This window comes from Megalopta genalis, chromosome 11 (assembly GCF_051020955.1).
Source record: "Megalopta genalis isolate 19385.01 chromosome 11, iyMegGena1_principal, whole genome shotgun sequence".
NCBI classification, from domain to species: domain Eukaryota; kingdom Metazoa; phylum Arthropoda; class Insecta; order Hymenoptera; family Halictidae; genus Megalopta; species Megalopta genalis.
This window is the reverse complement of record NC_135023.1, coordinates 4,465,529-4,486,589: the sequence shown is the minus strand read 5'-3', so window position 1 is coordinate 4,486,589 and position 21,061 is coordinate 4,465,529. Positions and strand designations below refer to the sequence as shown.

At 35.4% G+C, this 21,061-nt stretch overlaps 4 protein-coding genes, 1 long non-coding RNA gene and 1 other non-coding gene across 15 annotated transcripts; 4 read left to right on the top strand and 2 right to left on the bottom strand.

The window, feature by feature from the left end:
• Window positions 1–243: 243 nt before the first annotated feature.
• On the top strand, window positions 244–11,650 carry Marf1 (meiosis regulator and mRNA stability factor 1-like protein). 10 transcript variants are annotated; one of them, XM_033480742.2, is made up of 25 exons: window positions 244–383; window positions 468–567; window positions 996–1,365; window positions 1,449–1,592; window positions 1,698–1,979; window positions 2,276–2,442; window positions 3,090–3,184; window positions 3,259–3,457; window positions 3,864–4,026; window positions 4,102–4,392; window positions 4,466–4,597; window positions 4,667–4,819; window positions 4,926–5,324; window positions 5,561–5,739; window positions 5,822–5,994; window positions 6,071–6,282; window positions 6,349–6,499; window positions 6,581–6,756; window positions 6,919–7,302; window positions 7,384–7,587; window positions 7,662–7,932; window positions 8,016–8,386; window positions 8,464–8,547; window positions 8,628–9,009; window positions 9,083–11,650. In XM_033480742.2, the coding sequence occupies exons 3-25, from the start codon at window positions 1,036–1,038 to the stop codon at window positions 9,136–9,138; spliced, it is 4,998 nt and encodes a 1,665-aa protein (XP_033336633.2). In that variant the 5' UTR covers window positions 244–383; window positions 468–567; window positions 996–1,035; the 3' UTR covers window positions 9,139–11,650. The 10 variants fall into 10 exon arrangements, 9 of the variants coding, with proteins under 9 accessions (XP_033336633.2, XP_033336634.2, XP_033336631.2 ...); XR_004491778.2 differs by having other exon boundaries at window positions 253–567; window positions 9,083–9,491; window positions 9,921–11,650; XM_033480744.2 differs by having other exon boundaries at window positions 255–567; window positions 996–1,115; window positions 1,212–1,365.
• Window positions 11,651–11,709: 59 nt separating this feature from the next.
• On the bottom strand, window positions 11,710–12,947 carry ND-PDSW (NADH dehydrogenase (ubiquinone) PDSW subunit). Its single transcript, XM_033480774.2, has 4 exons — window positions 12,682–12,947; window positions 12,459–12,594; window positions 12,047–12,186; window positions 11,710–11,963 (listed from the first exon to the last, which is right to left on the bottom strand). The coding sequence occupies exons 1-4, from the start codon at window positions 12,764–12,766 to the stop codon at window positions 11,839–11,841; spliced, it is 486 nt and encodes a 161-aa protein (XP_033336665.2). The 5' UTR covers window positions 12,767–12,947; the 3' UTR covers window positions 11,710–11,838.
• A 749-nt stretch (window positions 12,948–13,696) lies between these two features.
• On the top strand, window positions 13,697–16,824 carry RpL3 (ribosomal protein L3). The gene is made up of 8 exons (XM_033480770.2): window positions 13,697–13,780; window positions 14,145–14,337; window positions 14,739–14,907; window positions 15,176–15,311; window positions 15,406–15,592; window positions 15,815–16,017; window positions 16,236–16,391; window positions 16,578–16,824. Exons 1-8 carry the CDS (start codon window positions 13,778–13,780, stop codon window positions 16,776–16,778), a joined length of 1,248 nt encoding a protein of 415 aa, XP_033336661.1. The 5' UTR covers window positions 13,697–13,777; the 3' UTR covers window positions 16,779–16,824.
• Window positions 13,997–14,072, top strand: LOC117226474 (small nucleolar RNA U43). The gene has a single exon (XR_004491787.1). It is a non-coding gene; the product is annotated as a small nucleolar RNA U43 (small nucleolar RNA).
• On the bottom strand, window positions 16,551–17,433 carry LOC117226451 (uncharacterized). Its single transcript, XR_004491784.2, has 2 exons — window positions 17,294–17,433; window positions 16,551–17,214 (listed from the first exon to the last, which is right to left on the bottom strand). It is a non-coding gene; the product is annotated as an uncharacterized LOC117226451 (long non-coding RNA).
• Window positions 17,434–17,551: 118 nt separating this feature from the next.
• Window positions 17,552–20,938, top strand: LOC117226446 (uncharacterized). The gene is made up of 6 exons (XM_076525153.1): window positions 17,552–17,834; window positions 18,720–18,913; window positions 19,094–19,256; window positions 19,377–19,525; window positions 19,624–19,974; window positions 20,075–20,938. The coding sequence occupies exons 1-6, from the start codon at window positions 17,774–17,776 to the stop codon at window positions 20,216–20,218; spliced, it is 1,062 nt and encodes a 353-aa protein (XP_076381268.1). The 5' UTR covers window positions 17,552–17,773; the 3' UTR covers window positions 20,219–20,938.
• The last annotated feature ends 123 nt before the right edge of the window (window positions 20,939–21,061 follow it).

Below are 21,061 nucleotides of genomic sequence, written 5' to 3'. Positions count from 1 at the left end.
AGTTCTCTCTCATTGGTTGCGCATACTTTACTCGCGTTCGTAATTTCGCGCGCTGTGATCTAATGAACGTGCTAGCTGCAGATGCGGAGGATCTTGCTACATATCGTATTGCATCGTATTGTATACATAGTACATACATGTATGTAGTAATGTATTTGCTCTGTTGGAGAAATAGGCGTTCAGAAGGGGGATCAACGCGGGAGGGGCCCCTCATTTTGTCTCATGGCCCCGTGGTCTCCCAACTGTGCGTCCGTGGTCCGTGAACATCGCATATATGTATGTATGCAGTATGCATGGACATGTACACACATACCAACTTGCGTGTACCGTGTACCTTCGTGTGTTCATTTGCTAGTTTACTCGGTGTTTGCTTCCTATAGGTGGTATGAATTTTGGTTATGAATTTCTATACAATGCATAAATCCATTTACGAGACAACTCTGTGCGATATTTCGTGTATTTTTTAGAACTTGTTGAGAAAGTTGCATCTATATAACGTTTGACAACGTTCTGTTTATCTGCGCCTCTTACAGACACTTTTCCGACTATAATGGGTTAATGTTTTAGGTAACGTACAAATTTTTCTACATCGTATCACACTGCGAATGTTGTTCGTATTAATTTTGCATAACATTCTCGACATTAAATATAATTATACGCGTATTTGTTCATTCGAAATCGTATTCTGTTGCATACACAGGTGCGATGAATGCAACAAAATAAATGCTTTGGTGATGATTCAATAAGATTCGTTTAATTTGTATCTTTTCAAAATCATTAACAGAAGAAAATAAGCATTAATTTAATTCTACTTCTCGAAGAACAGTAAAAACATCTGTGTTCGTAGAAAAATTTGCTATCTGTGATTATCTGATTATTGCACATAATTTATCAGTTTCATGATAATAATAATATCTTTTTAATTCTAATGCTTTCTTCTTTCCTTTGTGTATTTTATCTACTATACTACATCGCCTTTACTATGTTATTTGCAGGTTACATACTTAGGATACTAAATGATACCTTATAAAACACATGGCAGGCCAAGAAAACACTAAAAATTATCATGCACTCTGTGCAAACGATAAAGATGAAATTGAAGGTCTTAACGAAAGGTTGTTACAGTTATTATCTGCACAAAAAGTTTTGTCGCAAAATGATGAAAGCAACATATCACAAACATTGAGTGATAGTAATACCAATAATTGTAGATTTGAGAATGAAAGTAAAGCATCCAATTGGCCATTGTTTAGCCAACATAGACATGATTGTTCTCTTTTACATCATAATAGTGTAACCAAATTGCCAACTTTACCAGCATATCTACCACCTATTGGAGTATTTTGGGACATAGAAAATTGTCAGGTTTGTATTACATTGTCAACGAATGAATTAATTAGTACAAATATGTGTACATATTATAATAATGTCATGTTTGTTTATTTCAGGTTCCTAAAGGAAAGTCTGCTATAGCAGCAACACAAGTAATTAGAGATAAATTTTTTAGTAGGTACAAAGAAGCAGAATTTATCGTTGTTTGTGATGTTTGGAAGGAGACTAGTCAGGTTGTGAAAGAATTAAATGATGCTCAGGTAAACTTATAAAATGTATTCGTAAAAAGTTGGTATTATCTCTACTATAGAAATTTTTGAGACTCTTCACGATATAGCATATTATATTAATATTATTTGCATTAGGTTAATTTAATACATGTTTCTGGAAGCTGTAAAAATGCTGCAGATGAAAAGTTAAAGCAGTCCATAAGGAGGTTTGCAGATATACATGGAAGTCCAGCAACTGTGATTTTAATATCTAGTGATATTAATTTTGCTGCTGATCTCAGCGATTTACGTTATAGAAAAAAGATCCACGTAATACTATTGCACAGTAGGAATACCTCTGATGCATTAATATTCTGTGCCAATGAGCATTATGATTTTTTTGAACTTATGGAATCACTGCCGTCCAGTACTATAGAGGTAAAAGGTTCACAATAATACGTATTAGGTCTATTAGTAATAAGAGCAATTTTTATCTATTCCTTCTATTGTTTCCTTTATTTGGTATCTTTTCTACATACAATAAACTCCTTTTTGGAACTTCTGCGCTTTCTGAATTTTTTAATATTTTTGTCATTGTTCATATGTATATGTTTCTGTCAATTTGTCCATCTTCATTGCTACTAACACATGTGGTTTTATAAATTAAACGGAAGTTCTAGTTTTCTCGAAATTAAAAATTTGTTAGTACTTTGTCAAATTTGTATTCTTTACAGGTTACTGCATTTTATGACCTCCTAGTTTGTAATCTCCCTAAAGATAAAGATGTTTTGTGCATTAAGCGTCGTCTTAAACAATTGTCAGAAAACTGTGGTGGACGGGTAGTGGAAGTCCAATCGACTAATGCAGTTGTACGTTTCACTTCACAAATTTTTGCAGAAAGGTATATATATTATATCCAGGTTTAAGTAGCCCGCCTTTTGTGGGACCAATCACTCATTAGTAATTGCTGCTACTTCATTGGACTATGTGGTATTCAGAAAAAATGTATGTTCCGAGTAGTAGGGACAAATACATAAATAAGATAGATTTCAAACTCTGATCAGCAATGTAACGAACATAGTGGTACTGTAGAAAGATTATAATTTTGATTTGTACAACATATTTGATTAATTTATGTATATCGTGCTGTTATCGTTAAAAGTTATTATCTGGTACATCATTGTTATTTATAGTTTTGTTTGATGTGTATTATAATGTTGACTTGATCCAATGATTTTATTTATGTGCTGGGTAAGTCAGTAGCGTATATATACATATATATATATATATATATATATACAAAAATAAAATGATGTATTTTAAGGTGACTAAGAGAATCTATTCAAATATATTGTACATAGGCCTTTAGAGTCAATTAACTGAATTTCAAATTTATATCGTTTATATCATAAATATGATATATTCTGTGGCTTGTGTCCTGTGCCCTCCAAAGGTCATTTATAGACGAATTTGATTATCTTCTGTAGTGGAACCTTGTAATTACAGTTAGTCAGCTTTGCTCAATAACAACGTGACTTGTTTTGCTAGGGCTCAGAAACGTATGGATGGAGAATTTGTCCTTGGTTCGAAAATTTCGGTAAAATTTCCGAAGGAGAAAGGAAATTATTTTCAGAAATTTCAAGGTAATTAATTCGATTATTGTATTCGTAGATCGATATATGATACGCATTAACAACATAATGATTTATGATCGAAGGAAACTTTACAAACAGAAATCGTGCAGTGAGTGAATCAGAAATTCCAATTAGTTCCTCAAAACAAATGTATAGTGCGAGTGCTTCTGTAACGGGTGGAAGAGCACTTCCAATGCCACATTATCAATCATCATCTCCAGTTATTGGATCATATGCTTCAGCCTGGAGTGCTCATTGTGCTCCTGTCTCTGCTCCGCCAGGGTAACTTTATACATTATATCAGCATTTTAGCTATTTTATCAATTTGATTTGTAAACCAACCAGTTAATTTTGAATAGTATAATCGGTTCACTTTCTCCGAGACCATTATTTAAAAGAAAATTATCAAGCTCCTGTTAGATATAGCACAGTTAATAGAAAGTCCAACGACAAGCTTCCAAAAGGCTAATTAGTAGCTAATACCGTAATAAAGTGGTTGATAATATACAAATAATCTTTCATAAATGATGAAATCCGAGATCAGAGCCTTCGAGTCGCGAGTAGATGAATACTGTCCTTGCTGACTCGGGCAATGAGGTTTTGTCTTTGATCTTATCTGATTTATCGTAGCAAAAGATTATGATAAAATTAATAGAAACAATTTCACTTCCATATTTCTTCTTTACAGGTTGATTCTACCACCACCAATATTCATTGGGAGACCGTATTCGAGTAATAATAATGTAACATTTAATAGAACCTATAATGAACTTGCAAGGGTCCAATCTCCATTATTTTGGCAAATCTCCGGTTCCCAACAATTTGGTCATATGTGGGAGGAGCAGTATAAAGTATGTAGAACTGTTTATACCGTTTTCAAACGTGACCATGGCTGTTTTTAATAATGAATCACTAATAATTTGAAGGTGGAGAAGAAATTACTTAGTAGAAGAATTCATATCCCGCAGGCTCGGGATAATACAATCACAAATAATGTATCCTCTCGAACTCCAGAGAGCTTGAGACGTATGCGAGGAGCACATAACTCTTTTGTCCAATCTACAGAATGGACAGGTCCGAGACAGCAGCATCCTCTGTTAAATGTTTCAGCGAATTTCAATGGAAACGGGCACTCTCAATCAAATTCGTTCAGACGTCGCAGTCCATCGCCAATGTGCGATCTACAACTGCGAGAACGAAATCAGTGGGGTGGACAGGTATGAAATATAGTACGCAATATCCACGTAAGAATTTGCGTATGGTTTAATTATTGTTTTTCCATTTTGTAAGAATCAACAATCTACGTCTGTGCGAAATGTTAGAACACCGTCGCCGTACGAAAATTCTGTACAAATAACCAACCAGCAAAATAATTACACGTCTCCTTATCAACCAAGCGATGCAGAGAACGAAGAAGTGGAGGTGATTTATTTTTCTAATTTTAATTTTATACGATTTTTCTCATTCTGCATACGACCTTTGTCATTTCAGAAATTCTTCAATCCAATCAGTAGTCAAAATGGAAGTTCAATAAGCAACGAAACTTGCACGCCTATTGAATTGCAAGTAACAAATTTAGATCAAAGTATTATTCCAAAAAAGATGAGGCACATGCTTGCCTCAATCTTTCTGGAGCATGTAATGGTATTAGTTCATTTAATTATCTGTGTGTCCTGATAGAACGAGATAATTACCTATTAATAAATAATATTAATAGAAATATTCGTTTCATATACACTTATGCTTTCAGGTATTAAACGTCTCGATTTTCACACAATCCGATGGCAATTTTGCTGCCAGCGTCAAAGTGCCTTCTTTGTCAGACGCTCAATACGCAATTTCTCAATTACATCGACGCAAAGTTGGCTATAAACGTATTTTAATAGCATACGCTCATAGCGGTAGAGCAAGTCCTCAAGTAATACGAGCTCAGATTGTGATGTTATTGCAAGAAGTACCAGGACATAAGCTTCCGCTTTTCAAATTCCGTGAAATGTATGAGAGTCGTTTCATGATTTCCATCAGCGTTTCGGAACTCTACAAAATGAAAGATGTTTGTATCGTCACCGAGAATCCTGGTGGTAGGATGGTTTCTCTGAATCCAGATCACCGGAATACTCCATCACCTAGTCTCAATACTACGGTTCAGGTATATTCAATTTCGTAGCTTTAACGAGCATTTATTATGCCAATAATATAATAAAATGATGCAAAGAAAGCCGAGTTCGAGCTTTTCAGTAATAGTAGAGCTACTGTTCCTTTTACCATCGAGAAGCTGTGACAACAGTCTAAAGCGATGAATAGTTACTGAAATAATATATATGTCCTGCTTTTGTATTACATACATCGTATACATAAGATAACAAAAAAATCTCTTAATTTTAGGAAGAACAACAAGTGGAACTACCGTATTGCGCCATTCATATGATAAAGCCATGGTCGGATAAAGGATGGGCCGAGCAGAAAGTAGCATCGCTTCCTAATGTAAACATTTCTTTGAAAGTTCTCGACTCACGCATATATCAGTTGCTAAGCACACATAACGGAAGTTTACCACTGCCTAGGTATATTATTTATAAACTTAATATTTTAAGAATTTCATATTGCAACTCTTTTAATAAATTTATTCGTGATTCATTATTTCAGCTTGCCAAATTGCTATGAGGCCGAATTCAAAGAAAAGCTACAAGTTATTGAGAACGGAGTACCTTTAGAACATTTGGTATCTTGTTTGCCTTGCGTAGAATTGAAGCAAGGCATGGGCAGCGTTAAATATCTTATTTGGACAGGGAATAAATCTCATGATAATAATCATGAAGGTAAGACCTTTTGATCAAACGTACAATTTTTCTTCCTTATTCTTTACCGATAAAGATGCTGCTGATTGTCCTCCAGAAAACAAATGTGTAAGTCCTCCACTTGCTAATCAATTAGCACTATTCAGTCGCGAGTTGGTCGACCTTTTGAAAACTGCTCCTCACTGTCAATTGCCGTTTAATCGATTTATACCAGCGTATCACCATCACTTTGGACGACAATGTAGAGTTGCGGATTACGGATTCACTAAACTTATCGACTTATTGGAAGCGCTTACACATACTGTACAGGTAAATTTTAGTTTTGACAAATTTTCCTTTAAATGAAAAACATGTTAACATCGCTACGTGTTTAAGGTGATGGGTGAAGGAAACAATCGTGTGGTAACATTGTCCCACCGAGCCCAAGTGCGTCGCTTTACTTCTGATTTGTTGCGAGTCCTAAAATCGAAAGCCAGCAAACAAGTAGCACTATCCGAATTTCCGAGCGTTTATGCTAGAGTAATAGGTAAACCAAGGAAAACCATTTTTTCGTTTGCTAAGACATTTTACTATATTGAAGTGCAAATAATGGGAGTACTGTTCACAGCCAAACCATGGGACATTGTAGATTATGGAGTTTGCGAGATTAACGACATTCTTAGCGAAGTGTCTGAAAACACTGTCGTCGTCACCACGATCAACGGCGGAGATAAAATGATAGCAATACCAAAACGAGAACAAACTGCGGAAGAGATTGAACGAACGAAGCAATTCGCTGTAGAGGTAGAATATTAATGACCAAACGGGGGATCATCTTTATGTAAAATAAAAATGTTCTTCTATTTTTCTCATAAATGCATAAATTTCGTAATCCAGTTGAAACTGTGCTAAATAATACAGAGATGAGATCGTATTATAATCGAAATATATCGATCGTTTGCACAGGTTGTGGAATTATTACGACACGCGCCACACTGTAGGATGCAGTTTAATAAATTTGTGCCCTCGTACCATCATCATTTTGGCCATCAGTGTCGTGTGTCCGATTACGGTTTTACCAAATTGATCGAGCTGTTCGAGGCCATACCGGATGTGGTCAAGATCGAAGACAGCAATTCAGGAGAACGACAGATCTCCCTGACGGAAAAGGAAGGCGTCCGCGTACTTTCCGAACAAATGTCGAAACTGATCGTACGATCAAAAGGTTGTCTTAGTATCTCCAACATTCCACAATGTTTTCTCAGACAGTTTGGTTACGCGCTGAAACCAGAATTATTCGATTGCGCATCTATCCAGCAACTTATGCAGAAGCTTGGAGATACAGTGAAGGTAGATTTCGATTTAAGATAAAAACGCGAAAGAATTTGCATCGAATTTACATACACCGAGTAACAACGCATCAATTTCCAGGTGATGTATTTGGCGACTGGCCCGGTAGTTACGATGATAGATAAGTCTCATTTGCAAGAATTAACTTTACAATGTCGTCGGGTATTGATGGAGAAACCTGAACACAGAACGACGCTCAAAGAGTTCCAACAATTGTACAGCCAGTATTATTTGAAACTATGCAACATGGACGAAGTGAAACAAAATCTGTCGAACGTTGTTCGGGTAAGTCTCGGAACGGATGGTACTACAAGAAATTTCAAAATGATCGATTCACACGATCGGAATTACGATTTCAGTTTACAACAGTCGATAACGAGGAATATATAGAGCTCAGTCCATTACATTGTTTCGCTTGTGACTTATACCGTGTGATGATGAATTATGGTGGAACATTGAGGCTTCCGCAATTCGAGAGTGCATATTTGACAAGTACAGGTTCTGTTTGTAAGCCTGCAAAATATGGGTTCTCAACGGTGTTCGCACTTTTGCAAGCCTTGTCTTGTACAGTTACGATACAGTTAACGCATCGTAAGAAAACAATTATACACCTAAACAAGAAACTTGCTGGTAAATGACTTATGTAATTGACACGATTGCTGATATTGTTGAATCATTTATATTTTAAACGATAGATTTTCTTTTCTCGATAGCTGTTGGTATACCATTGCCGGCACCCGCTTCTACATCGGTATCGTCGTATCGTGATACGGATTCCAGCAACGAATCGTTCGAAAGCGATACCTCATCCCGTGTCAACGTTTCCAACAATCCATTATCCTGCTCATTAAAATGGTCCGAACAAAATACTGAAATTCAGGTTCCTTGGAAGCAATGCGATGAAACCGCTCTTTGGTCCAAGGAATCTGACACGTACTGGAAGATGTCGACGTCGAAAGATCAATTGATCGATTGGTCGTTGCAAGAGAGTGGAAGCGAAATCTTTCTCAAAAGCTTGATGCGTACTCCTATCGTATCATCCACTTTTCCGCCACCGCCACCAAAACCAGATTCGCCGCCCGAGGTATTCTTTGCGCGTTCCATTTTTCTTCGTTCGTTCGATGCTATTTGAAATTACAATCAAATTTTACCGAATCGTAGGAGAACAAAGATCGGTGGGAATCTTCAGTGTGGACGACTCCCACCAAATTCACGTATCCACAGGATGAACATACCAATGTACAAGTGAGTAAAATACTTCTTGATGGCGACGTATTAAGAATTCATATTAATATTTCATTCGATTATTATTTATATTTCTGTAGGTTCCTCCGCTAACCCTGCCTCCCTCTTGGAGTCAAATTGTGTCCGGTGATAGCGCATCCAACTTGCTATCACCAACAAAGAATCTGCTAACGGCTGCTGCAAATCCTTTGAATCCACGCACATCCCCTTACTTTTTCTCGAAACGCAACTTGGTTGTGGCTCCTCATCCTTCCGAACTGCCACTACCTTCCTTATCATTAACTCCAAAGAAGAACGTGTTAACAGAAAACATTATTAGCACACAAATCTTCGGGGACAAGCAAGAGAAACGTGTCAATAAATCAACAGATATAATTGGCTCTAAGAATTCTGACAACGATAGCAGCAACGCGGAGATCGATGATACCGATAACGAGAAACAAATCACTCCCACGAAGCAATGTATGTAGTTGGCTAGCATTCAACTAATTATTCTTTAGATGATCATTTGCATATCAATGTTCATCTTTTGCAGCGTTCACAGGGAAACGTCGCTTAGCTGCTCAGTTTAATCGACCCATCGAATCTTAAAGGATGACAAAAAGAGTTTAATAATGTACAAATATCGTTGTGTACGCTGGAAGCGATGAAGCCTGGCATCGAAGGCCACACACACACACACACACACACGCACGCACGCACGCACGCACACACACACACACACACACACACACACACACACACACACACACACACACACACACACACACAAAACTACCACCACCGTCATCGTCTCACCATCGACATACACACCACACACACACAAAAGCATATACATTTCAACACCGTGAAGTGTTAATTGGGATTAATAAAGAAGAGATTTCTAGCATCTCGGTATGCTGTAACACAACGGGCTCAAATACCTATACACCGTTTCCTGAATGGTAGGTACCCCTCCTCATTTCTATTTGAAATATAATGCTAGCGATACGTATATAATATATATATATTACTAGCATTATATATATAGATATATATATATATATGGATTTGATACATACGCGACAAAGAGCAGAATTTATTTTCAAGAAGGATGAAAAAAATGTATGTATGTATAATATATATATGTATGTATGTATGTATGTATGTATATATAATAATACCTATGTACTAAGTAGCTATGATTTCTGATTTGAAAAATATGAATAAGTGTGCGGCGTTTATACCGAGTGATATGTATCGATTATAATGTGTACAAAAGTTCATGTAGCATTTTTCATACTGTGATATAGAATAGAAAGGGAGAATGCAAATGATACATGAATACATTGAGGGTGAACTTAAAATTGGCAATAATTGTGCATATTTTATAGGTTTGGGCCAACTTAATACTACGCCGATACTAATACTAATTTAAGCAATGGTTATGAAAGAATTCTCCGTGAGAAAAAAGCATACGTCATTACAATTAATATAATATTTCATACGTATAACAGCACAATAAGCCCAATCCTATTAATTATTGTAAATTATTGTCCTAAGGAATGATTTACATTTAGCGAGTCAAGACATACTGATTAAATTGTCATGTCTATAGACACAATGTCGTTACCAATTACAAAACCGAATACAATTAATTTCTATCGGTCAATCGTTCGTCCTATATATTCATTTATACAATGATTTTTCCTATTTATGTCAGTGGATTCCCTTCATTATTATCTGTTTGTTTTTATATAGTACACGTGATTTTTTAAAATTGTATTACAAACGAATGTATTTTGAATATTTTAATGATAATTGAAAGACTTTATGTAATACTTAGAAACACATCATACTATCTCATGGTGTACGCGAAAGTAATTTTAAAATGAAGGAAATATAAATACACTTCCACAGTCACTGCCAAAAAGCTTAGTCGCAAGAATCGAAAATATCGGACTTTCACGAATACGAATTGAGAGTAATTTCTTTCTAAAAGATTATAATACGGTGACAATAAAAAAATGTTTTAGCAAGAATAAGACAAAACGCAAGGCTCTGTAGAATGAATGGTATTGATCGGATCGCAAAGCATTTACTTTTAAACAATGGTACTACTTTATTAGAATATTTTGTTCTTTCAAAAAAAAAAAAAATTAATAACATTGAGATTCATTATGTTACAACAATACATTATTAGTAGATTTCCACACATAACGTGAAATACTAACAGGAATAAGTGTTCTCTGGTAGTTGCACGTAAATGATTTTGTTGATCTCATGTTTTATTTTAATTATTAAGAAATTTTTTTATTAAAAGCTAAGTATGTGTACAGTTTTGCAGCCATAAGAAAGTCCAAATCGTTTATTGCAAGCGAAAGATACGAAAATTGCCACTGTATCATCGTAATTTGGTTTAGTTGCATTGCTTGAAAATAAAAAAGAGAATAAAACGTAAAAAAGAGTAACATATGCGATATATCAATCAATTTCATAATATTAAAATTTACGATTCGTTGACCGACAATCATGTATTAGTATTTTTACGAGACTTCTTGGTTTCCTGCGATCTTTAATCGGTCTCTATTAATTTGTACGAATTATACGAAATGCTTTTTTTACGTGTTATATATTTATTACATAAGAATTAATTCTATTGTATTTTATATTTACACGAAAGGTGGTGATAATTTTTATTTAATTGTTTCTCAAATCAATTGAATCTGACACAATTTCGATTTTCCATTAGTCATAAGGAATGTTTTTTATATTCATTTAATTTATTTTTAAAAATTTGTAATATTACTCCACTTATGTTTGTGTAAGTAACTATTGTGTTATGTGTCTCTATGCGGTAGTAACATTCCGGCTAATAGGAAATTAAATTGGTCTGTATGCAGAAGATGTCAAAATACATAAAGCTTTGTAAAGAAACAATTGTATCAAAAAGTTTTATTGTAATAACGAACGTAAACAAAATTGTAAAATGAAATATTCGATGGAATCAATGGAATCTTCTAATCAAGTATTTAATAAAATAATTTGTTATACATGTACGATAAATACGGATGTTTTTATACGTTGTTACAATAGGAAACAAATAAAAAAAGAATTAACAGGACACTCGTAAATTGATCAATTACAGTAAATGTTAAATACGAAAAAAATGAAAAGTATAGCTTTGTAGACTTTAAATTGATTTATTTGGCTCAATTTACAGGGTTGCTATACAATGATATAAACATAGAGTTTATCTCCAAATATTCTATACGTGTTACATCAATTAATTACCTACAAAACTTAACATTGTTAGACGGAAGTATCATCAGACTTCATACCAGATCCAACAGGTCCGTGCCGTCTTTCCCAAACCATGCGATACTGTTGTTTCATGAACAACTTATCGGTCTTACATGTTGCAGGCTGGTCTGAATCTGTGTTTAAAGAACCATCGATATTAAACATTGTGTATAGTACTTGTTAAATGTGTACTTAATAATACATTATAAAACTTTACATTTTGCGTAAAAGATTCCAGCAGCTTCATCGTATGTTTGTTTCAAATGGGCGCAGAGTTCATCTCTGTCTTCGTAGTTATCCCATGCACAGTGCTCGTACCGATCTCTTAATATACTCACAATAAAGCTGTCAACCAATCTAAAAGTATATTTTGTAGTTTTTTATTTACAATGGAAGATTCCAACCTTTTTTCTGATTATTTGAATGCTGAATGAAATGCTGATTAAATTTGAATGAAAAAAAATTGCAAAAGTGATATGATAATTCTTTTTTCAGGTCAGAAAACCTCGTTTTTTAATTTGTGATCTTAAAAGATCTGTATAATGGCTTATAAAAACTTATATGATGTTTGTGATGTTTATCATCTTATATGATTATGTGATGTTAACTTGAAAAAAAACTGAAATTACTTATCACGCATTTGTTGTCTTTGTGCCTCAAAGATACAACCGAAGTCGAACTGTTTACATGATTCAATTGTTGGAACTCGACGGAATTGTTGATGGTACCATGGATATTTCTTCTGATTTGGCTCTACTAATTTTTCTGTCAACCATAACGGATTTATTTAGTCTTCATTTTTTCTGCTTCTATTATAATAATAATATAACCAAATGTTTGATTAGATAATACCTCGCACATATGTGACTGGCGCATCCACTACATAAAATAACGAATGCATAAATCGAACGAATGAGTTGTTCGGTTCTTCTTCCATATTACTGTGATCGAACTATACCAAAGACAGTGGGAAAAATGACTGAGTCTATCCAAAAAGATTAGATTCGATGTTACAGACACAGAACCAAGGTGTTTTTGAAACACCTTACGTTATTTACGGTGGATACCATATGATAGATACAGTAGTGCCTCACTTTAGTGAGCGAAGCGGGGACAACCAGCTTAATGGCATGAAACAGGTAGAGAAATCTGATTGGTTGATGCTTCACTGTTAAACAGTGCTGCCCTCACGGTTCTAAACAAAGAGAGGAAGTGATGGGTGAGCAAGAGAGTACGATATCAGCGCAACCACAAGCAACACAAGTCACACCATCTGGTATTATATGCGATGCTACGATAGGTATTACATATGATTTTGTACTTTTAACCACAATTACAGTTGGTAAGCAGTACTCGGACATTTACAGACACACTTGAATTGTTTTAATTGTTAAATTACAGTGGCAGCGCAAGACATTCTTCGTTTGTCTCAATCTTCCAGTATAGATCGAAATTATATTGTATATATAAATTAATATGTACATATACATATGTAAAATAATGTTAGAGTCACACACTGTGTAACTCTAAATTTTAAAAAATTCATAGATCTACTGACTTTTTAATAAATATAGAATAACTTTATATTAATGATTTGACATGAAATCATTAGTCAAACTGTAAAAAAGCTACTTCCTTTCCTATTTCGATGAGAGTTGGATATACATATTATAAAATTGAACATTTTGAATAACTTCTTCTATACATATATGACATGCGCTCGCTTAGTTCCTGAGATACATTCAGGAAAAATTATTACTACATACGCATGTGCTTTACGCCCTACTTTAAGCCCAATCCCACCAGCCAATGTCCCTATTTCCTACCCCTAAATTCCACCATTAAATCTGGGTACTTTTTTCTCATTATATTGCAAGCCTGGCTTGTTCTGCAACTATAAAAGCGATTCTAACGGAAACGATCCTCCATTTTCATCGTTGCAAGCATAATGGTGAGTACGTTGGAAGTATCTTTCGAAATCCTGTTTTAAATCGAATTTTAAATATCAAGAAAACTATAGCTAATTTGTTTTGTTAAATATTGCGTCATATAGGTAAATCTATCTCGGTATTACTTTCTAATTTTTTATCGAATTAACAATGTAATAATCTTATGAACGTGATACATACAAGTTGACCACGTGTTCAATTTTCTTATTTTCTATTTAATGATGATTCTAGATGTGTACAGTTTATGGTTTCAACTGAATAACCATGAGGATAATTCTAGGGCGGTCTGATGCCTGATTAATTGAAATATTTTGTTTGATTCGCTTGATTCGCAATCTTGACGAAAGATTTTCTTTTATTGTAAAGTCGCACAGGAAGTTCAGTGCCCCCCGGCATGGGTCTATGGGATTCTACCCCAAGAAGAGATCTCAGCGTCATCGTGGTAAAGTGAAGGCCTTTCCGAAAGATGATCCGAGCAAACCAGTACATTTGACTGCGTTCGTTGGATATAAGGCCGGTATGACCCACGTGGTCAGGGAAGCTGATCGTCCAGGATCAAGTGAGCGACCATTTCACAAGCAATTAGTTTTACGTTACCGTAACACGTGATTGGTATTGGAGAATCGTATCTTCCGTCGAGTATTACTTCAAATTTGAAATAATCGACACGATAGCCTTAGTCCGATAGATGCAGAAATGCGTCGGTCGGCTTTGGTCGTGGTCCAAGAGCTGCTTGATATTGTGCAGTACGGTCTTTACCACAGTGTCGAAAATTAGCTCTATGCTCTCTGCTCACACTGAGAGCAAGGAGGCACGACATATTCCATAATCTCTTGATAACCCATTGGGTGATGATCATTGAGACAAACCATGTCTGGCACAGCTGTTTAATCTTCATAAATAAATGTTACTCTTTTTATGGCCAACGTATTGTGACATTAATACATCTACTGTTTTCAGAGGTAAATAAAAAGGAAATTGTAGAAGCTGTTACAGTCCTTGAGACACCGCCGATGATCGTGGTTGGCGTAGTCGGTTACATAGAAACTCCGCACGGACTGCGTGCTCTTACCACAGTTTGGGCAGAACATCTTTCCGAAGGCTGTCGTAGGAGGTTCTACAAGAATTGGTAAGACATTGCTTTCAGATTTTATATTATGGTGTTTACGATGCTAACTGTATTGTTCAACTTGTACTAAAACAATTTCAAATCAGCTCTCCGCTCGTCTTGAAGAGAGCAAGTTTTTGAATTTGACCGTACAAAGATGCATTCTTTGAAAAGTTCGTTCAAAAATTGTGTACAGTCTCCGCTCTATAAGAAGAGGCTGGCACGTTACAGATTGGTACTGATGCTGGAGATACAAAAAAAGACAGCCATTATGGTCACTTTTCTACAGGTACAAGAGCAAGAAGAAGGCATTTACGAAGGCTTCCAAGAAATGGCAAGATGATCTTGGTCGAAAATCCATTGAAAACGACTTAAGCAAGATTATAAAGTATTGCAAAGTTGTAAGAGTTATTGCTCACACGCAGGTATTCTTGAAAACTGAACATCATTTTCAATGTCGGTGTACATAGGATTGTCTTCGATGCCTAATAACAATGTGTTATCTGATCGCGCGAATAGATGAGATTGTTGAAACAACGCCAGAAGAAAGCTCATATTATGGAGATTCAACTCAATGGGGGAACTATCGAACAGAAGGTTCAATGGGCTCGTGAACACCTAGAGAAGCCTGTGCCGATTAGCAGTGTTTTTGCTTCGGATGAAATGATCGACGTGATTGGTGTCACGAAAGGAAAAGGGTACAAAGGTGGGTTTAAACGATATCTATTCAGAAATTTTGTAATCCTATTACTGGACTATATGATGAAAACACGAAATGTGTATTTATCTGAATAGATTGAAGATAATATTCGTGCTGCCTTCCTACTGAAGTCCTTTTCTACGTACACATGCTAACCTCTGTTATAGCAACTTCTTTCTTTTTTTTTTGTACACGGTAGGTTTAAGAAATATGATTTTATGATTCCAGGTGTTACGTCGCGTTGGCATACAAAGAAACTACCACGCAAGACACATAAGGGATTGAGGAAAGTTGCTTGCATCGGTGCTTGGCATCCAAGTCGTGTATCATTCACTGTTGCTCGTGCTGGTCAAAAAGGTTATCATCATCGTACAGAGATGAATAAAAAGATTTACAGAATCGGTCAAGGGATTCATACCAAGGATGGCAAGGTATATTGTCTATGTTATTCTAAAGATTTGCCTTGTCCCTACGTTACTCTTCTTTATGAAGATTAATAATCTCATACAAGGCGAATAGAAACGTTATGCAGTCATAGTGCCTAAAGACGTATGCACTTGTTACGTTTTAGGTCTCCAAAGCATACTACATCAATTTACTTTACTTATCGCGAATAAAGTTTAAAAAAATGTCCTCTAATTCGTTTTAGATTGTAAAGAACAATGCTTCTACAGAGTACGATCGTACCGAAAAGACGATTACTCCTATGGGCGGTTTCCCTCATTATGGTGAAGTGAACAATGACTTCGTTATGATTAAAGGCTGTTGCATGGGACCAAAAAAACGTGTAATTACTCTACGCAAGGTAATCGATCGCAAATGTTGCTAAACAATTCTTTATCGGTAGTTCATTATGATGAGAAAATAGAGAGCTAGTAAATATATGATTTATCTATAGGTGATATGTAATGATAGGACTGACAGATGGTATAGTATGCTATGAATTTGTACAATTCGAAGCGAGTATAATTAAAGGAGTATATTGTTACAGTCATTGTTGGTGCATACTAAGCGATCCGCATTGGAGAAGATCAATCTTAAATTCATCGACACCAGCTCCAAATTTGGACATGGTCGTTTCCAGACCGCTGCTGACAAAGCTTCTTTCATGGGCCAACTTAAGAAAGACCGTGTTCGCGAAGAACAGGCTAAAGCCACAACCTCTGCGCCAACGGCTGCAGCTGCACAGTAAATATTTCCTGCTGTGTACAGTAAATAATAAAATTCCTTAAAAAGCGTTTCGTAGAACTTCTAAGATTCCCTTCTACACGATATAATAGACGTAAGCAACTGGACAGCTGCGTCGAGCTACTTTATTGTATTTCTTCCTTGTGCCGATCTGTGAATATGAACTCTGTTGTGGAGACAATGATTCAATTATTGGCAGTTCGCTCGTAACAAATTGCGCAGGCTTAATGGTTCAAATTAGCTATAGCGTGCATAACAAGATGGCGGATTCTCATAATTAACGTCTTAAGCGTCACCCTCGCGGTGTATAATATTATAGATTATATTATTATTATTACACACTGCATGTGGCAGCATGCTGCACCTTACCACACTAGGCACTGTCCTCATGGTATGACCGCATGTGTGCGAGGGGGCCCCAATCTTAGGTACAATTGTTTCTGTATAGTAGGTACCTTATGACTTTAGATTATGGTTTAAGGCCCAAGGTAGGTATAATCGGGTACAATGTATACATACGTAGAGGGTATATCAGGTGGTGGAGGATAGGCATGTTCCCACAAGTTTGAAGTTTCTCTGTCCAAACCAAGTGCTATCTTATCGTGGTACGGTGAATGGCAAGTGTACGATACATAATGTAGTCGTGTATACGATATTTCGTGCATGTATAGATTGCAAGCAACAAAGAAGGGGTTAAACGTCCGATCACTTAACGCGCATGCGCTATCGTGAATCTATGATTACTGGACAGACGATCGCCAGTCCAGTCATCAATTGGTGATCTGTCATTTGCTTATTCTCCTGTTTACGCGATTCTCTGTCCATGTTTCGTGAAAGTGAACCGATTGATGTTTCTTCAAAATAGTTTTCACCTGAAATAACACCGAATAATTCGATTCGAAACGGTCGATACATAGAAATAAAAAACGAAGAACGTAGAAGCAAAGCAGGTTGTGTATCTATCTGTTAAAAAAACTGCGGATCTTGCCATTACTTGCCATGACGACAGAGGAGAAGTTTCACGCGGCTGTTAATGTGATCCGGAGTCTGCCAAAAAATGGTAAACTTTTTAGCCAATTAGGCAAAATTATTCTAATCGGACGTCTAACTGTGTCAACGTGAACTACACAATCCGTTTTCTTCAATGGTTTGATCTCTGTCGCTCTCTTTCCCCGTGTTTAGGATGTAAAACACACTTGTTACGAGGCTCATCCGAATATCGTGTATGCAGCTAGAAACTTGATTAATTTTTCTTTTTCTTTTTCAAAAATATGTTTTAGGTACGCACCAAACTTGTTCAATTAATTTCTTTGTCCTGTTAATTCTTAATATATGAACGGAAAATGCATACAATACTTGCTTTACATATTGCAATGATAATCGGCTCGTAACGCCAAGCAATCGTACAAAGTTCACGCCTGACTTGACAAAATATTTATCTTTTCATTTAAATTTATCACGATATAATATGCTTGTTTTGTTCGAATCTTTTTCTGATTTTCAATAATGATGCGCTTCTTTCGTGAAAATCGTACAAGACGCACATTATATAAACGCAATAAATAACAAACAATTACGATAATAACGATAAGTTAATATTAAATGAACAAAAAGTTTCGAATATATTTTATTGTCAATTTAGAGTATGCATTAAAAGCCTCTAGACCCTAAATCCACTAAACAAATTTATTTCTATTTTCTTCTTATTTGCTATTCCTGGACTTATATATTACGGGTGTTTCCTATAAAGAATTTGTTTCTATCAAATAACTTTGCCGTTCTACTTTGTATTAGCTGTAGTACATTCGCCGACTGTTATTAAATTCATAAGCGTGGAAATATACTTTTTATTCATTCTAATTAAATGAGCGAGCATCCTCGTTTAAATTTCTAACCGAACAATCTAGTAGTTGAATTACTTGTGTTTCTTCTTATTACATTTTAGGAGCTTATCAACCCAGCAATGAAGTTATGCTACGTTTTTATGCATACTATAAACAAGCAACAGAAGGACCGTGCCAACAATCAAAGCCTGGATTCTGGGATTTAGTCAAAAAAGCTAAGTGGGGTGCGTGGAGTCGATTGGGTAATATGAGTACAACAGAAGCTATGAATAATTATGTAGAAGAATTGAAAAAGGTTGATTTAAAAAAAATATATATATATATATATATACATACATATATATATATATATATTGTATATACGTGTATATATATATATATATATGTGTGTGTGTGTGTGTACACATATAATTGACTATAATTTAATGTAACAATTTACTAACAATGTTTAATGTTGATTTACATATTGCATTAGATCGTGGAGACCATGTCTTATACGGATAAAGTGGCCAATTTTCTGGGAAGTTTGGATACATTTTACGAGAGCGTTCCTCAGGAGGATTTGGAGCTACTTGTTGGCCCTGTTTTAGAGCGGATGCGTTCGCAACCTGGTTCACCATTGTCCGGTTCACCCTTGGGTTGGTATTTGTAAACGTTCATAATACAAGCATTACTTTTATTTCAATATCTGATAAGCAATAAATGGACATTCTGTTAAAATATATATCGAAAAACTATAATAAACGTATATTGCACAGCATCGAGAGAAACATCGCCACACAGGGTTTGTAATATGACTAGGCACATCGCGAGTAGTTTAGAGACTAGTCCAGCCAGTAGTAACAGTGCGAGTCCATTACCACCGGACACTGACGGCGAGGAGGAAGAATTCATAGATACCGTCGAAGTAAGTTGTTCATATTAAAGACGTGAAAGAAAGCATCTGGTATCAAAGTGAAAGATTGTTTCGTTTTGAGTTAATGAAATTTTATTTTTTACATACAGACTGCTCCGGAACGATCGCAAAAGGAAACAATGAAAACTTCTACTTCGAGCCAGAAAGTATCGAACGGAATAAACGTTAGCAATGACGCATTTAACGAGCTAGTCGTTTCAAAGGAGAATTCTTCGGAATTGACTAATGGATACACCAATATAAGTGGTTACATGGAGACAGTAGTAGACAGTAAACAAGAGAGAAGCAGACAAAGGAATAAGCGAGATGAAAAATCAAATGTTGATTTTTTTAATCAAGTAGCCACAACTATGCAAAATTTACAAAGGGACTTGGACAGAATAACAGCTAGAGTACGCAGCTTAGAAGGTCAGGCATTACATGCGTTAGCGCCGCAAATCGTAAGTTTACTTTTAATGGCCAAATTCCAATCTTCAGATTGTTCGCATTAGATGTTATTTCTTTTCGCATGTAATCACTTAACGACTTATTGCATTTCAGAGACAACCTACAACAAGTCCATACTCGAAATGGTGGCCTTTACCGGAATGTTCTCCGCGATTATTCGCTATATTAATTCTGTGGCCGTTTATTGCACAGTTTTTAATTTTATTCGCGCAACGCTATCGTCAGCGGAGACTGTGATCTAAATGTTGTTGTTTTGTTTAAAACTTATTCCACTACTTATCATTAAGTAACATTAAACACAAACAACACGATAATTTGTAGGTATGGATGTATAGAGGCGTTCTTTTAAGAACCGTAAATTCGAAAATGAACTTCGTGGTTCCTTCGTGTATCCTGCGGGAATCAATCACAAAGTGATCCCTTTATCGTGTAGATAACTGTTTCAGTAAGGTAACCGATTATGTAACATTTTCGAATTCCATAAATTGCTCGCATACATTTTCATGTGTAGCAATCTGTACAAAAAGCTTTATTTATTTTTAATGGGGGGGGGGAGGGATTAGTTAGTCGTTGAGTATGTTTATATATTCGGAACAGGTAAATTAATCTGCTACCTAAGGTGACTTATATGTATGATAAATAAATATATGCATTCATATATTGTAACATAGATGCGAAAGTTATATACAAATTTTATATTGTGAATTCAGGTTAAAGGTATAAAATAGAATTTATTAAAATGTGCAATCTTAAGAAAAACAAAAAAAGGGAAGAATGAAAAAAATCGAAACTGTAATTTATTTAGAACGGTTTTGTTACTGTTCTTTATTATACAGTGATATCCCCGTTTTCAATTATTTTCATATAATATTAAGTTTAAAATAGTTGTATTATGAGATTTATGTACAGATATTGTATAAAAATATACAATTTTCAATTATATGTTCTAACAATGGCTATTATGCGTCATTATTTTTTAGCGACAATCAATCGATCAATCAGTGCCATTGATAATTACAATGACGTTCACGCTTTTAAAAGCTCCGTGTTGTTTGTATTTCTTTTTGTACTGTATTACAA